The following is a 27,008-nucleotide window of genomic DNA, read 5'->3' as shown; positions in this document are numbered from 1 at the left end:
CAGGTAAGTACACTGAAGTATAAACTCAGCTTCACCTAGGAACAGGTAATGCTGGAAGGGTATGCCTATTTGTTTGTTTGTGCTTTAAAAAAAAGCTATATTACTAGGTTCTGTGAATTAAATGCTGATCCCCACTTGCTTTGAACTTTGGCAGCCATTGCTGCTACGGCCCTTGCTGCATGGTTAAGGGGTCAGTATACTTCAAATTGAGTTTGTCAGATCATCAAACAGTGTCTATGACCCCCTCCACCACACATTTTGAACATATTTTGTCAAATCAAATAAAATCTCTTGACAATAATCACAAATTTAAGGATGGTTATATCATATTACACAAACTCCTTTTTGTCCTTTAAAAATAGGCAAAGATTTAACAAGGTGCTGTTTTTGGTCCAGGCTAGGGCGACATTAGGTGACAGTATGGCAAAAAAACTTTGCATCGATAGAAAGGAGTGCAGTCTATGGAAGTAACTTGAGGACATAAGATTTGATATAGCAGAAAAGTAATTCTGAGCACTTCTCAGTCTGCAAGTGTTATGTTCAAAATTTCTCAAGAAAGGAAAAAGCCCCCCTCCTTGTTTCAGAGGAGAAGAAGCACGCAGAGGAGAAGAGGCAGCCCCCCTGCTCTCTTTCTTCCATCAGCATTTAATATACTAACAGTTACAAACTGAATTACACTATCAATAGTAATATTTCATGAAATAGAGGCCCAATCCACGCCACACGACAGACTGGGTGTCCGCCTCATGGTCCAGATGAGGTCTGATTATCTCCGGGGATTCACAGTTTCTTTGTCTCTCCAAAGTCTCTGAAATGTCTCATATTACACATTCCTTAGCCCATCGATCAGCTCAGTGATTGGCTGAACCCTTCGGACTTCAGTCGGCCACTTCCTTGACTTCCTCCCCCCTTCTTGAAGGCTGTGCTCAGAAACTCTTCAGCAACATCCCCCTCTCTCTGACTTTATGGCGGTGTCATAAATTCTCTGGTTTCTCTCACAGTGCACAACACATTCAGTAACTCTACCTTTAGTTTAAACATATTGTAACACATAATATCCATTGCTAGGAGCGCATTAAAACTTAAATTCCTCACACAAGTCAACATTTGAATGTGCACCGGCCCCGAGACTCCAAGGGGACCGGGTACTCCGAACTGCTGTTCAGTGCATCAGCACAGAGATTTCCTCTCGACTCGCATAGAGGCGACCTTCTCATTCCCCGGGGGAAACTCCAACGCTCAGCGAATCCCCACCACCTGACTGGCCCCTCTCACCCTGGGCAACTCCGTAAAGAGATAGAGCCAAGTCCCTCTCCAGGAGTTTGGTTCCAGAAGCAGTTCTATGCGTGGAGGCGGAGCGATATCAGATATCGCTATCAGATATCGCTCCGCCTCTCGCACCAGCTCCGGTTCCTTTCCCGCCAGAGAGGTTACATTCCATGTCCTTAGAGCCAGTCTGCAATGACATGGGTTCGGCAGGCAAAGGCGGGGACCGAGGCCCGGCTCACATTGCACCCGACCCTAATGCCTAATGCTGCAGGTGGTGGGCCCGCAGGGCGCCCCCATGAAGAATTTTCAGGGTGTGCCTGACCAAGTCCCATGTGCCAAGTGTTGAGGTGACAACTTCTCAGAGGAATGCAAGGCCGCACGTCTCACTCTGCTGCTATCTTTTGTCAGCAGAGTCGTACTAAAAAATGAGCTGGTTCGAGTCATAATCAAAAAAGGTATTTAATAATTAACAGAAGCTAAGACAGTTACAAGCTGAATTACACTATCGATAGAATATGTTCCTAGGAGCAGAGATCAAATGAATTCCTCCGCACAGTCCAGCCAAGCTAGTTATCTGCCCAGAGGCTCCGAGTGATCTGATTCTTGTTCTGTGAAACAATGTCTCTTGTTCGTTCGAAAGTTTCAAAAGTCCAGTATCAGCTCAGTGATTGGCTGAAATCCAATCGTCTCCACCTGGCTTCAGACACGATAGACCGTCCTTCCCGCTGTCCACTTCCTGTTTCCTCGGTGCTGCCGATTCTCTGCTTGCTCTGAAAAGCCTCACTCAGAAATCCCTTTCTGGCCCTCATGACTATTCTTTACAGTGTTTAATACAGTGACTATACTTTTTAGTTTAATACATTCAATGATTATGCTTTTATGGTTTAACATTTCTATAAGTAAACATATTATGACATTTAATATATTGTGACATTTAATATTGACCACTAGGGGTGACATTAATCGTGCCAAGAATGCTTTTAATACTTAAATTCCTCACACAAGGCCCAGACACCAGACGTTTGCCGGCGAGCTCTGGCTGGTAGGCTCTAGAAGGGGTGAGGTGAGTTTCCTATTCCCGTGCGAGACATTTCCGGCCAATTCATAAAGGGTCAGTGACCCTGTCTCTTCATGCCACTTTTAAATACTATAAGTCAGTCGGCCAGGACATTGCACACCTGCAGCATCTGGAATAGGTCATTTATAATTTAAATGTATAATCCAGTACTATGAAATGTTAAACCATTTTTATTTCATTGGCATTCACACACCTATTTCGTCTAGCATTTCTTCCTTGGCACTACAGTCCCAAGCATTTAATATGGAGGTACTTCAGATCCTCTAATATACTGTATGTATATAACTGGTGGTGGTCGTTTGGCTACACAGCTCTTGCTCTCACTGTCGCCTCACGATTTATTAGGGACAAAGCACAAAAGTGCTAGGGCCAAACGGTCCCTGGCACTGAAAGTGTGAGGCACTGAACTTGCAAAGAACCCATTGTTTTTGTAGGGATTCATCATTTTCTGGTGCGCAATTGCATTACTGAGGGCCTTGGGCTGCTTGAAAATTGCCAACAATTGGCCAGTGGGCTCCATAGTGCCCTCAAACCCACGCCAGGGTTGGGATAAAGTTCCTTTGATGATCACGAAATTTGGTGGGATTATTGTTGTTATCTTCAAGAACATATTCAAATTTTTTTTTACCCAACAGGTAGACAACCATGTTGGATTTTGTGTGTTCTATCTCTCACTCTGGTGGCAGTCTTGCTCTGTCATCTTCGTGGAGGTTCGGCTTGATCTGGTTTTCTTCGTCTCAATCTCACTCTCAGCGTTATTCTGAATCTGATGTCAAACTTCATGTATGTATCTGTAAGTATATGAAGATTCTAATAAATTATACAGTTAACATTTACATTTACATAACTCAAACATCTTTGTTTTATGCTAAACTCTAGAGATTTATTGACAATTGTGATGATCTACAGACCAAACTGTGTTTTTATCCAAGAGTTTGCTGAGTCATCTCATTTTATATCAAAGTATGACAACGTTTTAACTTCATGTATGCTGCCTTTCATCAGAAGTCACTGATTTTATGGATACTCTGGAATATTTTAATCTCAATGAGGCAATACATCAAAGTGCAGACAGAGAGGTGGAAAAAATAAAAGTATCTTATTAACAAAAAGATAATGAAGAGAGTGGGAGTCCAGGGAGAAATGTTGATGAAGGGAAAGGTTGACATGGGATAACAGAGCACAACTGATGAGATGATTGGTGATCAGTGTGCTGATCGCTGATTGTAGGCAGGAGTGCGAGCAGGGTGAAGCCGGAAGCCAGGGAGGTGACGAACAGGGACCAAATTCCAAATACCTGTTAGTTCTCGTATTGATTTAAGTTATTTTATGACTTAATAAGGCAGTACATGGCCTTGCACCAGACTTGTCAGAAATACTTTTAGTTTATGAACCAGTAAGACCCCTTAGATCCTTTGGTTCCTACATGTTTGCTGTTCCACAAAGCAGAAAAAAACATTTGGTGCACTGCTTTTAGCTGTTACGCTGCAAGCCCTTGGAACAGCCTTCCAGAGGATCGGAAAGTAGCTGAAAATCTTCAAACAGAAACTGAAAACCCATCTATTCAGTCTGGCTTCATTATTTTATGGTTTTTATTATTGTTTGTTATTATTAAATATGTTTTGATGCTATAATTTTAGTGTGTATACATATATTATTTCTTAATTCATTTTATTATTTGTAGTTTTTGACTTTTTACCATCATCAATTTATTCAGTGTTTTAGTATTTATTTATTTTTCTTAATTTAATTTGGTGTGAATTAGTCTCTTAACCCTCTCTACATTTTTGGCTTGACAATCCTGTGTAAAGCACTTTGAATTGCATTTGATTAGTTTGTCCAATAATTGCAGCGAGTCTCTTATCTGTGGCTGTCAGATCAGGTGGTCATTGTCCTCGTCCTCTAGCTGTTTCCCTCTTTTTCTCTGATCTGTTGTTCTTTTTTTCCATGTAAACTTTATTATCCAACCAATTATTTTTTTCCTTGAGCCACTGTCCTTATCTCAGGGGACACAACATTCACCGCCTATGTTATTGCAGCCCAAGCCTTTTCATCGTTACTCCCATTGAAACAGTTTGACAAAGAAGTGTGCCTTCCACCCCGGACATTATTGTCTCAATTTCTTAAGCCATGCTTCTCTTTTACAACCAACTCACCGCTTTCTCCATGATAAACCTCTTGGCAAAAAATATTCACTTTTATAGAGAAATGGAGGCGTGGCAGTATGCTGATTGCGAATAACGGGCATGTGCTGTCTATTTAGAATGATTCTGAGTCACTAATATACACATGGTGGTAAGAACAAAATCGGTCAAGAAACGTATGGTAATTTTGCATGTGCACTTATTTTGTGTGCAAAGTAAGAACATTTCTACACGCATATTAGACTTTCCGTTGCCACGTAGATGAAACACAGGTAAAGTAATACTGCTTTTATCTTCTGAAGACGTGACTACTGTAACTCCATCCTTACTGGCATCAACCAACAACAACTCTCTCACATCAGAATAGTTGAGAATGCAGAAGGAGCTGGTGTCGGCCTGACACAGGTGGCTAGATAAACTGAAATCCTCGAGGACCTCCCAGGGCCAGGCGGGTTCCCAGGGATGAGTCAGGCTCAGGACTAGGCAGCGGCAGACATAAGAACCCAAGGCCTATGAAACGGAGTGGACGCTGGCTGCTGGCAGGCAGGGGTGAAGGTTGGTTTCAAGCAGTCCGAGGAGTTGACTGGAGACTAGCTGGCTGGAGGTGGCAGGCTGGGGAACGGGCTGAGATTCAGAGGTAAGAAAAAACCATTCAGCCAGTCTAGGACTATAAAATGTGTTGTGTGTCATTATACATCAACCTTACTAGCATTGTCATTGTTTGTATCTTACTTTCAATTCAATTTTTCAATTCAATTTATTTTTGTATAGCCCAAAATCACAAATTTGCCTCAGAGGGCTTTACAATATGTACACATTTGACATCCTCTTGTCCCGGAACCCTCACATTGGAACAGGAAAAACTCCCACAAAAAACTCTTTAATAGGGAGAAGAGAGGAAGAGACCTGTGGGAGAACAACAGAGGAGGGATCCCTCTCCCAGGATGGACAGAAGTGCAATAGATGTCATGTGTAGAACAGGATAACAGAATTACAACACATTCAATGTAATTACAACATATTCAATGTATGACAGAACCACGGCAGGAGGCAAGACCTGTTCCAGGTATAACCCGGATACACAGGAACCTGTGAGGTGAGAAAATACAGAGACTCTGGTGAAGAAGCAGGTCAATAATGTGCATTAATGGTATCGGTAATATGAAATAGTAATGTGAATAATAATAAAAGTGATATTAGCAGTTGGAGTCAGCAGGGCCATGGCGGGAGGAAGGACCAGGGTCCAGATGAAACCATGCTCCATGGAAATCTGTGAGGAGAGAAAGCACAAGGACTCCGGGGAAGAAACGTGCTGAGAAACTGAGAAAAGTCAGTAATGTGCATTAATGGTATCGGTAATAGGGTTAATAATGTTAAAGGAAATACTCCAAGCGGTAACACAGAAAAAGAAAATAGAATAACAATTCTATCATTTTTAGAAACAGTATAATTCAAGTTAGTGGTAGAAAACAGACACATCAACAAGTCAAGTTTCTCATGTATTAGTGACACATACCTTCTGCACAGCACATTACCACTTCTAAATGTCGATGTATATCATATCACACCCATGCTTGAGGCGTGTATCTGCATCCCTGTGCACATATTGATAGAGCACACCATACTATACAAACCACATGGTGACCCACCTCTCAAACATTGCTTTACAGCACTACCCATAGTCAAATACCCCACATGGTATTTTTAAAGTGGAATTGAATCAGCTTGGGGGCAAAGAACAATACCGAAGTTTCAAATGGAACAAGTGCAAAATGAAAGAACTGATCTTCAGTCCTTATTAGGATAATAGGAATATGATATTAGTCAGTAATAAGATAAGGTATATAAATAACCAGGTGTCTGCTGTGAAATATCCTTGTTTTTCAGTATCAAATAAGCAAACTGTTATCCAACATGAAAAGGAATATAAGACTGGGGTTTTATTTGGAGATACCGCTGCATCATTTTAGACAAAAGCCGGAAAACAATATTCCAAAAACATGCTCATTCCAAATGCAACGTTTTTTGTTGTCTGAGAAGTTGGTGTGCAGGACTTTGACAATGTAGACTGGGATTTCTGTCCCACATCCCGCTTCTGGTTATAGTTTATAGCTACTAAAAGGCTGTGGCAAAGGTCAGGGAAAGATTGTGGTCTACATGGTATGAGCGTTCTTATCTTTGTCCACAGGGTTATTAAAACTACAAAAACCTCATAGAGGCCTACACACGAAATATGAAAGAAAAGAAGAAAAGATGGCCTGCAGCTTTGTTCAGTCACTGTGTTCAGTCGGGGGGAGGAGAGGGAGGAGGGGACATAGTGACGTAAGAATCTTAATAATAAGTATAATGTTCGTCCTATTCGGAAGAGTGGTCGAGCAGCCGCAGCAGCTTCGGGTGGTGCGCACGCCACAGAAAACGTGCATTGCAAGATACACCTGGTCACCTCCCTCATTTCTGCACAAAGTGTGGAGCAGTCCAAGGAGCAGAGCAGAAACTATGAGGGTCCGACTGAGACCTGCGGTGCAGAGCTGCGCGTAATGAAGGGCAGCCTGAAGTAGTTCTGCTGCGGTCGTAAGTGCAGAAAGGCAAAATGGGAATGGCGAGTGAGGATCTGCTCGTGACGCTTCAGATACTACCTGGTTTCTTTTCAAACTGTCTCTTCCTTGCCCTGTACGACTCCGTGGTCCTCGTGAAGCGCGCCGTGTCGCTCAGCTGCTCCAGGTCCGCCGGTTCCGGAGAGTGGCGCCGTATGTTGACCTCAGCTGGGCTGCGCTCGATCTGGAATAGCTTCCTTCTCGACGCCTATAAACAGGTAAACGTGTTCAATTTATGGGGATCGCTGCTTTTAATCAATCCACTAAATAAACAATAACAAAAACAGGTTAAAGAGCAGCACATGTAGATCATTTATGAGTTGTATTATCCGCCTTCCCCAAGTGTACGTCCTTATTATAAAGAGCACGGTCTAGACCTGCTGTATAGGAAATGTGCCACGAGATAACTTGTTTTAAGATTTGGAGCAATAAAAGTGAATTGAATTGGTATGCGGAGTTCTGCTGGGAGGCGTGCAGACATAGACACAGAAGGATACAGTTATCTCTGTTGGGTTCATCAGTGATGATAAACGATCTGAAATCTACAGTTTATGAACATTTCATCAGTATTTTATTCGACTCAATAGAAGTAGCATTTCCTTGATTGGTCTCGAATTTTCACGGTTTCCTTGATTCATCTCTCAATATTTCTGACCTATTAAGCATGTCACGCATACTAAACAGTTATTCTAAAATGACGTGTCAAATTCACTCTGTCAAGTCAAAGTCCATCAAATTAAGTAAGTGCAGATAGCACCATTGTATTCCTATTGCAGTTTAATTTGAAGTGTCCTTACTGGATTATACGACAATATATATATATATATATAATATGATATATATTATGTACTTAAGTTAAAGCAATGTCAAACTGTCAGTAAATTATTTAATCGGAGCAGAATTATAGGAGGAAATTGAGGACTATTGTGTGACTGTTATTATTATTATTAGTCACATTACTATTACTATTACTGCTTTTGTTATCATTATTATATTATTATATCCACTGCGGCTGCTATAACTTGTTGTCATCATTTTTTCTATTACTGCTACTATCACTGATACTACTGTGATTATATGTAACATTTCTATCATATTGGTTGACTGTGTTGTCCAAGTACAAAGGATGTTTAATGCTGTAAAGATTGTAAAGTCCTCTGAGGCAAATTTTTGATTTGTGATTTTGGGCTATACACATATATTTCATTTAATTCAATATAATTCATATATAAAAAATACAAAAATGAGTCTGTTAAAAGATAAAGGCAAAGCCCACCTTAAATCTCCTTGATGTGTGCAGTGTGTGAGTAAGGTTTAATCCCTATTTATTATCACCTTAGGTGAAACTTGGCCTCGAGGCACCCAACTCTAAAGTGGTGAAGGTGCCTGACAGCCCTCGATGGAGCAGCAATCTCAGTAATATGACGAATGTGCCACCTGGTGCCATGAGCGCAAATAAAGAGTGTCACCTGCTGGATTTTGAGTCATCAGACCGCCCTCTGGTGGTCAACTTTGGCTCAGCCACTTGACCCCCCTTCATCAGCCATCTGCCAGCTTTCCGTGAGTTGGTGGAGGGCTTCAGTGATGTAGCTGATTTCCTGTTAGTGTACATAGATGAGGCTCACCCGTCTGATGGCTGGGTGGCACCTCCTATGGGCTCTTGCTCCTTCGATATCCCGAAACACCAGAACCTGGAAGAGAGGTTGGGAGCGGCACGCAAACTCATTGAGCACTTTTCCTTACCACCGCAGTGTCAGCTGGTGGCAGACTGCATGGACAACAATGCTAATGTGGCTTATGGTGTGTCCAATGAACGGGTGTGTATAGTAAAACAGAGAAAGATTACCTACCTGGGTGGTAAGGGGCCTTTTTTTTACAATCTGAAGGATGTGCAGCAGTGGCTGGAACAGAGCTACGGTAAACGGTTATCAAGGACAACCACAGAGAAGGACATGTCCCATATTTCATTAAGGAAACAATAGATCAGTTTTGTGTAAGCGTAAAAGTCATGATCAAAAGGTGTGTCATGGTGATATCATCTTCCAAAAAGCTGTAATGAATTAAGTTCCTGAATTGAGGAGCACACTTCTTTACCTTTTTGAAATCAGGCCAATTTTTCACACACCAGTCCATTCAGACTGGGATGATCATATGTAAAGACCCAGACTAACTCAGTCCATTTGTCACATAGTCACGAAATGCAATCTATTGGTGTCTTTTTTTTCGTGTCACTCAGGACGAAAACAATGTCAATGGAAAGTCGATTAGGATCGTATTTTGTGGTGGAAACGCATCCACGTGACAAAGCAACGGTCAGAGCTAGTGACATAGTATCCAATATCGCCAAAGACCACTTATGGTGGGCTGGTGTGGAGGTGGATGGGTCCAACAAACACAGGACTTTCAACCACAAGACCGTTGTTTAATACCACATGTTCCAAAGTGTTGTTGTGGGTTTGTTGCCTAAACCTAACTGTACATTGCTATATTAAGCCCAACCATGATGTTTTTCCTAAACTTAAGGACGTGGGTTTGTTGCCTGAAGCTAGTTTTTGTTTTGGAACGTAATGTTGTCCTTAAAAAAAGTAGTTCCGAGCAACACGAAAAGAAACCCTCTACTTTGAACCAGTCGATTGCATTTTTTGGCTATTTCACGCAGTGCTGTGAGACTTTGTTGTAACAAGGCAGCACATTGATTGGAAGCAACAGTGCGTGAGCTTCATCTGTATTTATGCCCACTTGTGCTGCTAAAATCACGTCTTACGTGATTTTCATTGAAAAACTTAAAAAGTTCCCATTTTTTAAAATGTTTTATAAAATAATACATCTAAAGCGATGCTGTAATTGTTTTGTGGAGAATTTAATATTCCATTTTCTTTTCACTGTGGTCATGTTTTTATGCAATATGTCAAGAACGTAATTGTATGTGTAATGTTTATCTACCCTCCTTTCTCTTTGGATAAATGTTCTTTCATTATGTACATTGTTCTCCATTTGACACCTTTTTTTTTTTTTGCTTCATAGTGTCTTTAACCCCTTGGAAGTGTTTGTGTTTACACTATTGAATCAAAGTAGATATAATGTGGCTTTTACACAACAGACTCATCTCATGTCAAAATCAAAACAGAGCTTTTTGTCGGTTAGAATACCTGTAGACATTACTCAGGGCTGAAAAAGCCCAATTCCATATTCCCCTGGGCAGGGAAGATGGTTTGTATTCACAACAAATCAATATTCCCTAAACAACATCATCAGCATCACAGTTGTATTACTGTTACACACAGTAGGACCATTTGTATCTGGCTTTATATCCCTAACATGATAATGGAAATGTCAGCAATGCCACTGCCAGATAGCAGTTACTGTTGGCATTTAGAATGAATGCATGCATTCATTATGTGGAGAGTTTCCACAGGGATGTCAGGGTTTTCAAGGACTTTTACAATTTTTCCAAAAACAGAGGTCCGAGAGTCACTTGGGGATAATTAGACCTGATCCAGAAGTGGGTTGACATAGAGAGAGAATACCAGGCCTCTGCTTGTCATGTTTTATACAATAGATTCAATATAGATTATATTGACATTCAAGTGTGTTATATGTCATAAAACTAAACATTACAGCTCAAGTTCAAATGTTAGGATTTTAATGACATGAAACCATTAAATATCCTTAATATATTTCTTAACATGTCAGAAAATGTTGAAAGTCAGTAGGTTAGTGTGGTTGAGATGGGTGTCATCATCATCATGATGGCATTAAAGCCCCGTAGGAAACACAGATGGTTTGTTGTTGTCGCAGTGACAAAGGTGTTCTAATGAAAACCTTTGACGAAAGAGTCCCTGACTCAGTCTCTGGTTGGATAGTGAACTGCACCTGGTCAACATTACACAGAACTATTGCATCTGTTTTAACTGCCAATCTGCTAACTGACTTATGTCTCGGTAACTGATAGAGACAACTCTGTGTTTTTATGTCATTTACTGCGCTTTTTCATTGCTGCTTTGGACAATGTTCATTTTTCTAACATGTCAAAGAAGAGAAATAAAGGAGAATGTTTGCTGCTGAAACTGCTTTATATATTGTCTTTATGTCCCAAAAGGAATCGTGTACGTCAGAAAGAAGAGGACAGGCTTATCAAAAGAGAGGGAAAAAGTATTTTTTTAAAGAATAAAACACAGTCTGAACACAGTTCAGATGAGAGAAGAAAGGAGGTGGTGGAAATGTTAATATTTTCATCTGAATCTCATTCAGTTATTGCCCTGAGCTCAAAGCAGCAAGCTGAATGAGCAGCAGTGAGTGGTACAGTGTAGAACTGCATTCAGCGTCCCAGGCTGAATGCAGGCTCCCTCCATACATTAATTCAACATGTTCTGCTTACCCGGGGCCGGGTGGTGAGGGCAGCAGACTTAGGAGTGTATTCCAGATGTCCCTCTCTCACGCAATGCTTTTCAGCTCTTCCTGGCTGGCCTACATTGTTGGTGGAGGTATTAGCATCATATGGAGCATGAAATGAAGACATGTTTCAGGTCTAGAAAATACTTCTATCTCCTCTGCATGTTTTTCGGATACATTTTTTAAATTTGAATCAATATACTTCACATACATTTCAGGTTCAACTCTTCGACCAGAACAGTCGGGCAAAAATGATGCAATATGCTTACATAGGCTTTATTGTTTTTGACATGCATGCAGAGTAATTGCATGTGCACAAAAACAAACTTCCAGTTTTCAGTTTCTGGTTGCGTGCTTCCAGTAATGCGATACTAAACTATACCTCTTCACTTTTCATACGTAAATAGGATAGATATAGATATAGATTTCAACAGGGACAAAACGAGTGTAATTCAGACACCAAATATGGTAAAATATAGTATTATTTGCATTTGAAACAGTTTTGGCCTCAACATTCATACCCAGTAGGCACATCTATGGGAGAAACTTGGGGTTAAGTGTCTTGCCCAAGGACACATTGACATGGATTAGTGGAGCCGGGGATCGAATCGCCGATCCTCTGATTGAATGACGACCCTGCTCTACCACTGAGCCACAGTCACCCATTACTGCTGTAACAAAAGCTTTCCTCAAGCAACACATCTGTTAATAATCCAGTTTGTTATGTACTTGACACGTTAACAGGAAGATGTTCCTACTTCAATCTGCACACATGTTGATGCTCAGCTTCCAGTTTCTTTTACCAACGACTGCCTATTTCTTCTTTTCTTATTCAACTGTTGCTCAGAAGGATCATTGTTTCTTTCTGCCTTTTCAACTATTGTACAGCGCTTCGTTCTCCGTGTACAAAACAAACGCTTCGTAAAAAAAAAAATTCTATTTGTAAAGAAAACTTTCCACCACTTATTGACAATGAATGACAACAACAAGATATAACGTATTTCTGTCAGCCATCTGACTGTAACGAATCAAGCTTTTGTGGCAGTTGACTTTAGCGGTGGTGTTCATTGATCACTGAACCATGCAAAATGGATACGACACCCAGTACTCTCCAGCAAGTATCATCCACACCAAATAAGCTAAAAAAAGACAGCATCCACAAACCCTAGCAATCTTCACAATTCATAAAATGAGGCCAGTATCCGTATATATAAATACGGACATGATAATAAGGTTGCTAACCTTTTAAAAGGAACAATGAAATAAAACAACTCTACTCGAGCCTTGAATTTGCCCACAACTACATCAAAATGTGGCCTATATTTCAGGTTACACAATGTCCCGAAACACTTCTAAATGTCCGAGTAGATATATGCTGAAGTAATTAATCGTTTTCTTGAGACTGGAACATCAGAAATGTAGTCTCTCTCACAGCTCAGGTTTTGGCCATAGAGTTCATGTGACATAGAAGTTTCTGAAAGTCTGCCCTGGCAGACCCTCGGTTCGACCAGGCTAAACTTTTGTTCATTCAGATATACCGATTAATTCAAGGAGAAAGAGCATGGCTGAAGGAGGACAGAGAGTAGTAAAGAATACATTAAGGAAAGGGAGGGAGGGGTGGGTGCATTTAGTACACATGCCACATGCAAACCAACCCCTCTCCCAGTGCCAGGCCAGTTCTTAAGCTTTTCTCCCACCTGTGACAAAAAATTCCTCCATACAAATTTAAACTAATTCTTCCATTTTTTTCCCCCCATTTCCACACCCTTACCTTCTCACCTTCCCTTTTGTTGTGTTATTTGTGGCAACCTATTTAAGATGTAGTATAGTGGTGTGAAAAATAAGCTTTTGTGGCACAACTCTGGGCCACCCCCTCAGTAAATGTATTCCTGTGTCCTCTTACACTTGAAAAGCACACAAGGTCCAGCCAGACATTCAGTAATGCTAGGAAGTCCAACAGAATGTGACAGTGGACAGGATGGAAACTAATACGCACCAACGACAAGAAGAGAGGAGCTGGCGTGTGTGGGTGTGTGTGTGTGAGTGTTTTAGAGAGAGACTAATGGAGAGAGAGACAGGCACACAGCTTGGAAGCACATGAGAGCAGAGAGATGCCGTGGTTTTCACAAAGTTGACAGTATTATTGTCTGCTTGACAAACATGGACTTCAGTATAGTACTAAGCTTAATAGATTTATTGAGACTGGATTATTTTGAGTTTAAGGGCATCAACAGAATAGATTGTCTCGTGTCAACAGGGAGGTTATTCCAGAGGAAAGAGGCACAATAAGAACAGGCCCTGCAGCCAGCAGGAATTTTGGCTCTTGGTCTCTTGGACATTTATAACAGGCTGGTCCTTAGAATGACTCATGGTATATTGGACTAGTGGGACCATCCACTCCTGAAAGAGTTTAAGCTTTCGACCATGAGGATGTCGTTTCGGGGCAGCCGTTAGGAGCACTAAACAATTCCACGTCTGTCCAGCCGAATATGGTTTCTGTTTGGGATTCTGACAGCTTTATACTCTGCCATAAACCATTTCTAGTCGTACTCAGCAACTATCAATACTGCTCCAGCTCAAACATCTGGCATTTCAACAGCTTCAATCTTAAACTGACAATTTGTTACAGCAATGTGTTCATTAAAGGTGTGGAGCTTTAATAAAATGAGTACTGATTCTGCAACTACAGCTTTTCGAAAGTCAATCAATCAGATTTTATCTGCTGATCTTACATTTAACAAATGACTCCTCACTAAGTCCGTAGCATCCGCCGGCTCAGACCAGTGTCCGACCACTCTCCAGCTCTGCTCCTTGGACTCTCATGCAATCGTTTCAGATTTTCTTCATTCAAGGCTGATTTTGTGGATTTCCAACTCGTTGTGTACTAGTGATACTTGTTACTCGGAGAGGTTGGAAGGAGATAAACCTTTCTAAAACATTACGTAATTTCCACGTAAAAAGCAGGGTGGGTTTGCACATCGTTAACTAGAGTTAGCACTTCGATGCTAGGCTAGCTAATGAAGGTGAATGTATACAAGTGCTGCTTTTGCTTTTTAATGATTGTAACAGTGAAGAAATACCAACCCAGGTTTACAGAAACAGTGTTGCTCCTTACTCTCATTGTCCTCCGTCGCGATTGCCAAGTGATGTGATGGTTCACTTTTAGACTGTGATCGGTAGATTTTAGCTACTATCTTTATCTTTTTAACCTGTTATCACTGCTGAATCAGTTTGACATTCTAGATGTATCCTTCAAACACATATTGTAAACCGTTCTGTCTGCTTCTCTCTGAAATCACTTTTTATTTTCCCCCAAAAATGGATATTATTATTTAGTAAGTGCAGTTAGTGACAGTGTGGGCTATGGTAGCTCTGACAGCTGATGGAGTAGCAACGGGGGGCAGAGCTTAGCAAAGGGTCAATTTCTGTTCAGCCACACTTATTGCCAAGCTAAGCATATATTCATGTGGTCATGCATCTAAATAGAAAATATGTTTAAATGAGTTTTAAAGTAATGTAAACTGGTTGATTTAATCAATTACCATCAATTAATTTAACATCTAAATGAAAACACAGATTCATTCGTGATGGCATAAAAGAACTCGGAGGTGGTGACCTCAAGCTGCACTGGGTCTGTTTGCATCTGAATGCAGAGCAGTCTGAGATCCTGGTGCTCTGCCCCAACACAGCGGATTTAAATGAGTTGCTGCCAAGTAAAGGATTTCCGTATCTTGTGCTTTTGTCCACAAGTGAGAGCAGGCTGTAGAGTGAACTCTGGGAGACCCGGTCAAACGTAAGGCAAGGCAAGGCAAGGCAAGTGTATTTGTGTAGCACACTTCAAAAACAAGGCAATTCAAAGTGCTTCACATAAAACCATTAAAACCATCAAAACATAAGGCAAAAGAAAAGGAGATTTAAAAATAATTAAGAACATTGATTGAAACATTAAAAACAGTCATTAAAACACGAAAAAGCAGTGTAAGAAATAAAATACAGTAGTATAGTAAAATACAGAAATTGATTAATATCCTTGAATCTGGTTGAATTAAAGGCAGCAGCAAACAGACAAAGTCTTCAATCTTGATTTAAAGGAGCTGAGGGTCTCAGCAGACATGCAGCAATTATTTTACTTAACAATGGGAGTTTTGATATTGGCCTTTAATTCTTCATTGTTGCAGAGTCTAAATTAGCCTTCTTTAGGAGCGGTTCAATAACTGCAGTTTTTAGGGCTTGTGGGAAGACACCTGAGAGAAGGGATGTGTTTACAATTTGTAAAAGATCAGTGGTCATGCAGTTTGAAATATATTTGAAAGAGTGTGTTGATGTGTCAAGGTGAAGAGAAAGCTCTTAAAGTGAAGCTGCAAGTTTACAAGTGAATTTTAATCCCAATCCTTTCAAATAGACAAGGAAGTCGTCAACATTTGATCACAGTTACAGGCAGCCAATGGTGGCAGGGTTCACTCTTAGTTATAGGACAAGAAGGTTGAATATCTGGAAGCAGCTCAGTAGAGAGTTTATGTTGAAGTAAGTCCTTTGCAAAGGATCATGATTTAGTCCCATATATATTGAAGTAGCCTAGAAGTTGTATCAAACAATGGATATAGTCAACAACTGACTGTCAAATGAAATAAAGAAAGTTTCACTGAATAATATCTATATTAGTATAGTATTAGTATTAGTATATAAACAATATTCATTGTGAGATTTATATATAATAAATACATTTTCTCCTCTAATTTCAAGTAAGACAAGGGCTGGATTAAAAATAAAATGAGAAATACATAACACGAAGCTTTTGAAAAATGTGACTCTTAAAATAAAGTACTTAATGAATAAAATAATAATTTAACTGAATTGTTCTTGCCCTGCAGCTTTATATTCATTTCATTCAGTTGTAAAATGATGTGATAACCACATTCTCATGTGTTCAGGGACTTTATCTGTGCTTATTGAAAGCCCTTGGTCCAGCTCTATTGCTCTCTGTTTACAGCATTGTCTGTGAATTAATCTGTTTGAATTCTGATCATATTGGGCTCTTAGGTTTATTTTTAAAACACATATTTGATTGGCTGAGTATCACGTGATGTGATTTAAAACGCATGTAATTGGTCAGTGTGTTTCCTGGACAGCTGAACGAGTGCCATAAAGGCTGGAAAAGCTGCACCGGTTAAAATAGAAGCACTCCGTTGAAATTTAGTAATTCTTGATTATCGGTTATAGGTCTAGGTTTTGGATACAACGCTGTCTGGTTCCAGACCCGGACCGCCTATTGGTGACCCCTATTTTAGGCGATCAAAGGAAGGGTTACAGTTGTGATGTATACATCCCAGCTGAACGTACAAAGTGACAGCGTGACTGTGTTAACCATTGTCCTGTTCTTCCGTAAAGCCTCTGCTTTAAACCATTTCTATTTAATAACTCGACAAAGATATTAAATCAGCTTATTGGTTTACCAGAACTTACAATAACAAAAATAAAATCACACTTTTAGGAGTCAATTAGCCTATGCTAACCTTACAAAATATGTCTCTACAAATGTAATACAAAAATGAAAAGAATCAGAATCAGAACCGTTTAATTGCCAAAGTATGTCGCACATACAAGGAATTTGACTAGGTGGATGGTGCGTAACATTAACAATCAACACAGTGGAAAATACTGACATGATAGACATGATCTAAAATAGAAACATTGAAATTTACAATAAAATATAAAAATATGGTAAATAAACAAACAAATAAGAGTATGGTTTGTGTCCAGGGTGAGAGGGGTTGGCTACAATCCCTCTTGCTCACTTCAGGGTCCTGGAGGCGAACAAGTCGTGGAGGGATGGCAGATTACAGCCAATCACCCTCTCAGCAGAGCGAATGATGCGCTGCAGTCTAAACTTATCCTTGGCAGTGACTATAGCGTACCAGACGGTGATGGAGGAGCAGAGGATGGACTCAATGATGGCAGTGTAGAAGTGCACCATCATTGTCTTTGGCAGGTTGAACTTCTTCAGCTGCCTCAGGAAGTACATCCTCTGCTGAGCCCTCTTGGTGATGAGACCACTTGAGGTCTTGGCTCATGGTGGAGCCCAGGAAGTGGAAGGACTCCACAGCGTCGACGGAGGAGTCACAGGGTGATGGGGGCAGGTATGGCTAAAGGAGAGGCAGGTACCCTATAAACCTGTAAACCTGACTGAGGGTAAACTTATGACGCCTTTAAACCACAATGCTTATGATATCAGTCTTTAACCTGGCAGGAAATACATAATACGTTTAAGCTGATATGAACAGTCAACAGCTATTACCTCTTTTAACTCTTTCAACTAACATGAATCAACAGCAATCTACGGCATTAACTACTGGGGGCACACAAAGGAAAATTAAACTCAAAGCCGACAATAAACAAATAAAACAAGGCCTGAATGTAGCTTGGAAGCGACGAGTGTGTGTGGTAACTTAAACCGGTACCAACATGTTTCAACTGCTTTTTCCAGAGTCCACCTTAGCGGAGACTGGCCCTGACTGCACTTAGTGAACTCTTTGCTGAAGAGGACAGGGCCATCACCTCAACACACATGGCACAAGTACCATCATGTTGACTGACACAGAGGGAAACATGTTTTGGACTTGTACAGGAGCCAACCTGTTGTGGTGACCTAAACCAACCTAGTAGTCTGGTGTTGGGAGAGGAAATCGACTCTACCCATCTTGTTTAAATTAAGTACCTAGTACTTGTGTTCCAAGCCTCCTCAACTCCATCGTAGCAAACCTTCTCAACAGCTGGGGACACCATCAGTGTGGAAACGTCCTGTCTCGTACCAGAAAAAGCATATAATCTTCCTCAAAAAGAACTGCTCACATACCAACCTGTTCCTTGATATTGGTTGACCTTAAACAATGTCTGCCTCTTGCACACGCACACACACACACACACACACACACACACACACACAAGAACATTCACTCAGTAGGCAGTTTTAGGGTAGGATAGTTCATACATTGTTAACTAAATGCATTTGTAGTTGGATTTTTTTATGTTGTCCAAAATTGATGTTTTGATTACATGGACTTTGTTTCCTTTTGATGTGTCAACATCAGCAATTAGATAATAAGGCAATTTACATAACAAACTGAATTTGACTGTTGACTGAATTTCAAGAAGATAAAATGTTTACACAATAAACAAATATACATATAGTAGAGAAAAGAGCTGTAGTCATTTATAGAAACATAGTTGGTCTAGTAATGAGGCAGGGGTTTTCATTTCGGTGTGGTATCGGTATTGAATTTAGGTATCGATATTGGAAGCAGTATTGAAAAGTTTCAAACAATACCCAACCCCAGCTAAGAGCAATCAGTTTGCCGTGTTTCTCTCTATCGCTCTGGCTACTTCTCCAACCCCTTAATAAACAAGTATAATTGTGTGGATGTAATGTCTCTCTATGGACCAATCTGGGGCAACAAAAATAAAAACACTGTGAACATAAGCAGATAGTCTGTCTCCCCTTGGGTCGCGACTACGTTTCAAACAATCAATGAAAATCTTAAGTGACATGGCCAACTATTGTCTTAACTGTAGTATTTCTACTGCTATGCACATTTTAACTCTGTGGATTTACCCAGAGTCCATACGGACCTGCTATAGAGAGTTTTGAACAGTGGGGTTTGAGCTCCATTCACACAGTTTTGTATCCTTTGATGTCAGTGAGCTTTATGGAGAATCCCCACTGATGAAGCAGTGATGCTTATTAGGGTCGAGTCTAGATAGATACCCTGGAGCATGACAAATAAACAACATCAAAATTTGCTCTGCTGCGAATACAGCAGTTTGCCTCAAATGGCACATTCATACTGGTGGTGATGCAAATTTGCAACAGTTGTAGCACTTCTCTAAAAGTTTTGAATAGATTTGATAGCAGTATGTGGTACACATTCTCTAAGCTGCACTACTCCAGTATGAACTTCATCCAACAAATCAATCCGCATATCAACTAGTGAGCAAGAACCACACCCACACAGTGCTGATGCAGCAGATTGCTCAACTTTGATTGCTGCTTATTTAGTCACTAATATTTAATGCCATACAGAAAGACTGAATATTTGAAAACAAGTTCTCTGGGTCTTTAAAACAGCCTCACATTTTCTTTTCTGTTGAGTCTAAATGAGTAAAAAATGAGGGCAAATATTAAAGTGCCAAAAGGAGTTGCATTACTGGATTTATCCAAGGACTACAGTATAATTTCAGAGAAAAAACAATGTTTTATTTGTTATCAAACTGATGAAAAAAGGTTATGAAAAGTAACAATTATAACACAAAAAATGTGAACTCCAGGCAAGTAATAGATTGCACCTTCACATCATTAAATGACAATGGCAGATAATGGAAACACAAATGAACAGTAACATATTGTTAACTAATGATAAAAAGGTGACAAAACAATGATTTGAGGTGACCAGTCCCACTTCAGCCCTGACCCCCACCCCCCCACATACACACACCACCACCATTTTAGCTCGTTTGAACCGTGAAAACCCATCCATCACAGCCTCTTTGTCTTCCTGCATTTGTCATAACACTGAGTTTATTCTCTTTCCAAAAAGAAATATCACTAGTGTAACCCAGAACAAGAAAGCCATGATACAGAAGGAAGGGCACCTTCGCTGGACAACTGCAAGTAGTTCAATATTCATGCAACTTTAGAAACATCTCAGGTTAGAACTCTAGGCTAACAATACATTTTATTCTTTATGAAATATCAATATGATTCTCCACATTCCAGCTTTTTCTCCATTAAAATTAACAGTTAATAGATTCTTTCATAAAATACGTCGATAAATCATGTGTTCAGTCTGTACAATAGAAGTACTAAAAATTACAACTGTCGTGATATATGTACAGTTTTCTACCTACAAAGTACAACAGCTAGCATGTAATAAAATATGTAAACAAATTTTTATGTTTTTGACACAGTTTACTGTGACAGCAGATAGAATTCACACTTTCAACATTTGATTTATTTCTGTATACACATTTGTTAACAGTGTTTAGCACTGCATTTATCTTTCTCCTCACTCCTCCATAGAAAATGAGAACAGCAACGAACCAACATACAGTTTTGCAAAAAGATAAAACCACCACTGGCTGTGCATCAATAATAGATTTTTTTAAGATATCATGTTTTCCATGTTTAACATTTTTGAGGGTTTCAAAAAGAGGATAGGGTCTAAGTTCTGATCGGATAATGAAGAATTGTTTGGCATCAACGAAGAGAACATGGTCCAATTTGAACACTGTATACTGGACTTTTACTGTACTGGACTTTACTGTAGCATTAGGATGGCATGCATTTGACAATCAGTTGCTTTTTACCTTGAGAACCAGCCACTGCTTTCCACAAGGTGAGTCACTCTGTCTGTCAAACAATGACAAGAATTGTGGTGAATCAGATGCCAGAGCGTACGGATTTTAGGAGATCTGTCCATGGCACAATTTGCTCACTCGGTATCATTCATACACAGAAATAGTCTTTTCTTGCTGTTCTTTTTGTCATTTTTTCCCTTTTGCTTAAAGCAAAATAAGTCAGACACCACACTTGTATTATGTATAAACCATAAAAAATGTGTCATACTCTGATGCATCAAGAGTCCTTTTTTAACTTTTACAATGACAGTGTGCCTGACCCCCCTCTCGTTAAGCACTACATGTTGCTTACATGCTGAAAATGTAAAGATTATGAGCCTTTTGTAATTAACAATCTTACAAAAACAATTTTTGTTTAATGCCAAGGATCACATAGCTCTAAAAGTCACTTAGGAGAATGATGTAGCTGTGAAATATTTCTATACTGATAACGTCTCGGACCAGATAGAAGAGTAAGGTCTCTAAAGTTGCTAGTTAGCCTTGTCGTTATGCTTACAATAGTAAGTGTGCTTTATATTACAGTACATATCATCATTTCAACTACTCAGCACAGTATAAGATTATTCAAGTTCCATGTTATACCATCATTTGTCATAGCTCCTCGCAAGGAAACTGATAAGTAAATGTTCTGTTAGTGCTTTCTTTCTTCACTCTCTCATGCTCACAAAAGTCTCACAGTCACACATAGTACTCCTTATCCTTATTTTTCTGTTTCTTGTTGCTGCCTTTCAAGCTCTGCTGTTTGTCCTTCATGACAGCGCCATTGCTCTGCACAGCTGAGTTGGTTATGTAGTTCCTGCTCTCGTCCACCTGGTAGGAGCCTTCATCCCTGTTCCTGTACTTATACATGGCATACAGAAGGATGAGGATGCACAGGGCAGCGGCCGCCACTATTCCGATGACCATCCCGGTGGTGCTGCTAGATTCACGGACCACTTCCGAGGGCCCTGGAACTCGCCTGACGCCCGGCTCTGTGGGGAGTGCTGTGGGTATATTACGGAACATTGGGGAGGTTATTAATGGGCCCCTCAGCTTGGTGCTGTCTACCTCAAAGGATGTGGGCAATGGAAGCAACACTAGGTCGGGCTGGGGTTTTAGCTTGCGGTTATTCATTTTGCCGGCTGTTTGGCCGGAGCATTGTTGAGGGGTGCGGTGGAGGCAGAGGTGGCGGTGGTGCGGCTCTGGTCGGCGGTTAGTAGTGTGGCGGTAGTGGTAGTCCTAACGCGTCTGGAGATTGGGATTGAAGGTTTGTTAGGTCTAAAAGTCTTGGGTGCGTGAGTATTGTAGCCACCTTCAAAGCCTGACGTGGATGAGGTCTTATCTGTTACCAAGGAGAAGGTCGTGTAAAAATCTTCATCATCAGTAGGGGGCAGGTTAGACTTCAACGCTTCCCCAGAGCCATACCCCGATATCACCAAGCCATCATCATCACAATCATCGCTGCCTCGGTTCGACAAGCAAGGTACCCCCGCCTCAGTGGCCTTGGACAGGGACTCTTTGGTGGTCTCAACAATGGTGAGGAGTGAGTGGTGTGTTGAGGGAGTGGGAATGAAGGGTGCACAAGGAGCTACAGAGGGGTGCACTAATGGATCCTGAAGTACTGGGATGACTAACTCAGCTCCTGGGGTTGGAGACAGACAGGCAGTCATGTTAGAAGCCAGCATGGGGATTTTATGACATATACTAAAATAAACACATCTGGACAAAACAGGCAACAACTAAATATCAATTTAAGACTGCTAAAATAAATAAATAAAATAAATGATATATTGCAAAGGTTTAAGAGGATGAGCCAGAAAATGTAGTTAAATATGCATTAAATGCAATGTGCTCGCTAGAGTTGTTTTTTACTAAATATCCTTTCAAAAACTTTGAAGGGAAAGTACAATCTTTAACTGTAAACTGATAAACTGCATTACTAAATACAAAAAGAATTCTGAAAAAGTATTAAGCCGAGTAGTTACAGTCAAAATACTAGAGTTTTTCTCATCCCTTTATTCCCCCATTTATTAAATAAGAAGTAAAACTTATATTGTTAAAAAAAGACTTTCCTGCAGTAAGCCAGATCAAACAAAATGTATTATCCAAACTGCAAACTTGCTATCATAATGGAAATGGCAAAGGCTCTCCAATCATCTTAAACCCATTGCTTTATTCACAGAAAACTATAATTATAGTTATAATTATAATTATAATTATACTACAAACATTTCTCAGATGCAGAGCTGTTCTGGAGGTAAAGTTATCTCAATCTTAAAGTCACCTTTCAGTGAGAAAATACAAATAACCAGTTTGTTTGTTGTAGCCGCCTTGAACAGTGAAGATGGAACTGTTTGTAAAAACTGAATTAGAGAGAAATGAATTAGATGCAAATTACTGATATCTTCATTCTCAAGAGAAGTCTGGTTAATCACTTCTGATTGGACGCATTTTCCAGGCAATTTTTCATGATATATGACAAATAATTCCATAAAGTCAACCGCTGTATTGCCATGTGCAAACCATTTGTGGACACTAAAAATCTGAAAGTTTGCATATCATGACCTAGAGTTCACTACCAAGAAATGTGTAGATTTTAGTTTCTTGTAGCTAATTAGTACAAACTATCAACAGGTCAGGATCAAATGTGTGCAAATGACATGGAAGGTATTCCAGAGAGTGGAACACTAACAGACTAGATAGCTACTGGGATTGTAGAAAGCTTTTGTCACAAATCAGGGAGACTGATCATGGAAGTGTCATTATGCTGACATAATTTTGATTTTGTTGTAAAAGCAGCTCTGCGACCAAGAAAAATCTGTGTAACTATAACGGCTTTAAGTTTATACTTTATCAATGGCAGAGCAAAGTCACCTGAATGCTCACCCTTTGTGAAATACTAGCCTGAGTGAAAGATGTCATGTACCTTCATCCGGCTTCATTTTGCAGTTAGCCTCTTGCTCACCAGAAGAACAGGAGACCAGGTCCCCGAACAAATCTATTCTATACATACATGCTCTTACTTTATACTACAATAATCAATATATCTTCGTAGGCACTGGTAATTGTAAAATATAAAATCAGAACAATTATTTTCAACTGTAGTATATAATATCTGAGCTCAAATCTACACTGTATGAATCTGACACATTAGACAGCATTATTAAGTGACTTCTATTTGTTGTGCTGTTAGTTCACCAGATCACTTTCTGCTGAGCTTGCTAATTATAAGGCTTTTTAGGGATGTGTTTATTTCCTCACCATAATCCATGAATCCTTGTTCCATTTGACAATCTTGATAAATAACCCTCTCTCTATTCTTTTTCAATTGCATAAACAGTCTTGGTAGAAATGACTCATTACTAAAAATGAAATATCATTGTCCTTTCTGTATTTGTTAAAAACAGAGGATGTAACATAGAGCTGGGCTTACTGAGTTGCCCAACACTACAATTCAATAACAACAAAAGGCTTTAAATTACCACATCTATTACACTGTAGTAATGTTGCTCTGTATGTTTCTCTATGCGCTGTATCAGTACCGCTTCAGTCATTGCAGATTCTTTATGAAGTGTTGAACATCAGTTCTGAAAATATAAATAAAGTTTTTTTTCTCTATCTGCATCACCTTCAGTGCTAAATAGCACATTTTAGAAAAAAGTAGATGTTCTGGTGACATGGGCCCTCCTTACTTAGAAGGAGAAGTGCAACAAAGTTAGATTTATTCATCATGGAAATATGATCTCACGCAGGTATTATTGGAGTGAACATTCAAAGTGCCATTGACATGAAAAGTATCCACCGCCATCAAGCATGTGCATACTGAATCTTTGACGCACATTGCATATACTTAAAGCAAACTGTTGAGTAACTCACCAGCTATCACAAACACCAACATATGCATTCACAAGCACAACACTCTGTATTCTATCATGTCAAACTGTTGAAGATGCATTCAGTTCTCAATGTTCATAACTTGATTGGAGATGCAGTTTGTAAGCTTTTTGAAACCTTCTTTTAACAGATGCTGTAGTAGGTAGGTGAAAGTAAATTTAGCATTTTATATTCATATATAATAGAAGTATTACTCAATGATGAATAGTGGGTCAACTTATGTCATGTGATGTGATCCTATTGAATCATAGTGTACCATGTGATAACAGGATTTTTGAGTTGGTTTATCATGTAGCACCTACCACGTTAACTAGTCACTTTGCTTTTAGTGTGAAGTACACAAGAATACAAATGTTGAGACGCTCCACTATTCATATTTTACAGACTGCATCTTGAAAAAACAATTCAAAGAGAGTGTAAACATACATACTGTGTGTTGTCAACTTACATCAACAAATTGCCCACATGATTTAGGCATGAAGAAAAGATTTTACAAAGGAAAAGTTGTGTAAGAATGTTGGATAGCCACTTGGTACCGTTAAAGATCATTTTTATCCATTGTAGATTGTGTTCTATCTTAAACACGAAGGTACAGGGAGGCAACAACACATACATCCACAACACATAACATAAAAAATAAACACCATAATTCTGTTTTTTATGTTTTGTTTTTTCCTGGTAAATAGTTTGTTTGTATTTTTTTTTTACAAAAAAATGTGTATCTACATTTTTTTCATTGCAATAGACTTCAATAGTATCTAAAATCTATTCATGTTACAGTTTTTGCTTTAATTGTAATTTGATCTTTAATGTAGAATGGATGGATGACATTATACTTTAATATCTCTAAAGACAAGGGAGAAGGTGAAGAGGGGGGTGGGACCTATGAACATACTACATAGGATATGAGGGTGATGAGGGTGACAGTGTAAGTCAGTTGCCATGTCCATGTAAAGGCAGTACGAAGCGGTCGGGCGGCATTAGAGCTTTTGGCTGTAAGGAAGGGATGGGGATATACAAACAATGAGCAATATACATGCCCATCTACAGAAAAGAACAGAAGAACTCTAACACTGACAAGTCTGACAAACCCTAAACTGCAACTTCTTAGCCATGCAATTCATTTGTTTTTTGTCTTACAGTCAAAATATTATTCAACAAAGATTAATTTGTTTTGTCAAGATAGATTTTTAGAAAATCAGACAAATGGAAGATATGTGAGAAGAGGATCGGGAACTGCTCCACCTACTAATTTGTGGGCTTTTTGTATATGTTTAAAAAAAATGCATGAAGTTGAGTTGATCGAGCAACTGTTGCCGATTTTAACTTTCCTCTTTTAATTTAATATTTGTCAGGAAAGCATACTGTAGGAAATAAAACACACAAGTTAGTCACTGAAGTAGTTCCAAATAAATAAAAAAAAGTCTAATTATATCAAGAAATATTTCACACTGTGTTTTAAATATTATCTGATTGACAATAAAACAAACCAAACATACATAATAAGCCAAAAACCATAATCAGAACCAAAATGGCAGTGATCAATTGGATAAATACAAAAAATATGACCGGTTAAAACTGTCAAATGAAAAATGTTAAGATGGAAGAACAAAGCCAAAATATTGCACACACTACAACCAGATGCACACAATATAAAACAGACACTGTTGAGAGAGGCACTCGACTGGAGGACGAGCTCCTCTCTCGTGTGACAAATCTATCCGTATGTTAGTCTTTAAACATGAACCGGCCGTGCATTCCGGGTGTACATCAGAGAGAGACGGTACTGGCTGAGGATGGGTTATTATTATTCTTTGGTTTTGTTTTAGTTGTCCTGCAGGATGTTGATGCATGCTTGAAGTAAGTTGCATTTAGGGAAAGTAGAAAAGAAACAACACAGCAAACTGGGAGCAGGTAAGACTGACCAATGTTAGAAAAATAGGAGACGGACACTGTGTCCCAATCCCTTACTATTAATGAATGGTTAATAAAGTTTGTGCTGACAAGAAACCATATGTGATACTCATGAAACAACATGTGTGCAGACAGACGTCAGTCAAAGTGCGACTTTGTAAAGCTACAGCCAATTCTTCTCTATTTCTGTTGTGCGTTGCATTGCCGTGTGCATCACCACACTCAACATCAAGTGAATTCTGTATGCAAACTGACATGTTTGAGTATACATCATTTTGCCACTTTTCCAGCGTGAACACACACCCTCTTCCCCAATGCTATTAGTTAAGCTTG

The 27,008-nt window shown here is 39.6% G+C and overlaps 2 protein-coding genes across 9 annotated transcripts in view; one reads left to right on the top strand and one right to left on the bottom strand.

The window, feature by feature from the left end:
* The first annotated feature begins 6,801 nt into the window (after positions 1 to 6,801).
* dio2 (iodothyronine deiodinase 2) lies at positions 6,802 to 11,152 on the top strand. Its single transcript, XM_031866697.1, has 2 exons — positions 6,802 to 7,303; positions 8,426 to 11,152. The coding sequence occupies exons 1-2, from the start codon at positions 7,082 to 7,084 to the stop codon at positions 9,065 to 9,067; spliced, it is 864 nt and encodes a 287-aa protein (XP_031722557.1). The 5' UTR covers positions 6,802 to 7,081; the 3' UTR covers positions 9,068 to 11,152.
* Positions 11,153 to 19,706: 8,554 nt separating this feature from the next.
* Positions 19,707 to 27,008, bottom strand: part of nrxn3a (neurexin 3a) — a 147,177-nt gene continuing 139,875 nt past the window's right edge. For 6 of the 8 annotated variants that reach the window (XM_031866738.1, XM_031866735.1, XM_031866737.1 and 3 more), the window contains one exon: positions 19,707 to 21,871. In XM_031866738.1, the coding sequence (XP_031722598.1) occupies positions 21,567 to 21,871 (305 nt within the window). In that variant the 3' untranslated portion in view covers positions 19,707 to 21,566. Of the gene's footprint in view, positions 21,872 to 22,420; positions 22,510 to 25,209; positions 25,755 to 27,008 lie in introns of those variants that run through there. The other 2 variants (XR_004213417.1, XR_004213418.1) reach the window with 1 other exon arrangement.

The sequence above is a fragment of the Anarrhichthys ocellatus genome, unplaced genomic scaffold (genome assembly GCF_004355925.1).
Source record: "Anarrhichthys ocellatus isolate YVR2014 unplaced genomic scaffold, GSC_Weel_1.0 scaffold36, whole genome shotgun sequence".
Lineage (NCBI taxonomy): Eukaryota > Metazoa > Chordata > Actinopteri > Perciformes > Anarhichadidae > Anarrhichthys > Anarrhichthys ocellatus.
This window is presented reverse-complemented; position numbering and strand designations above follow the sequence as displayed.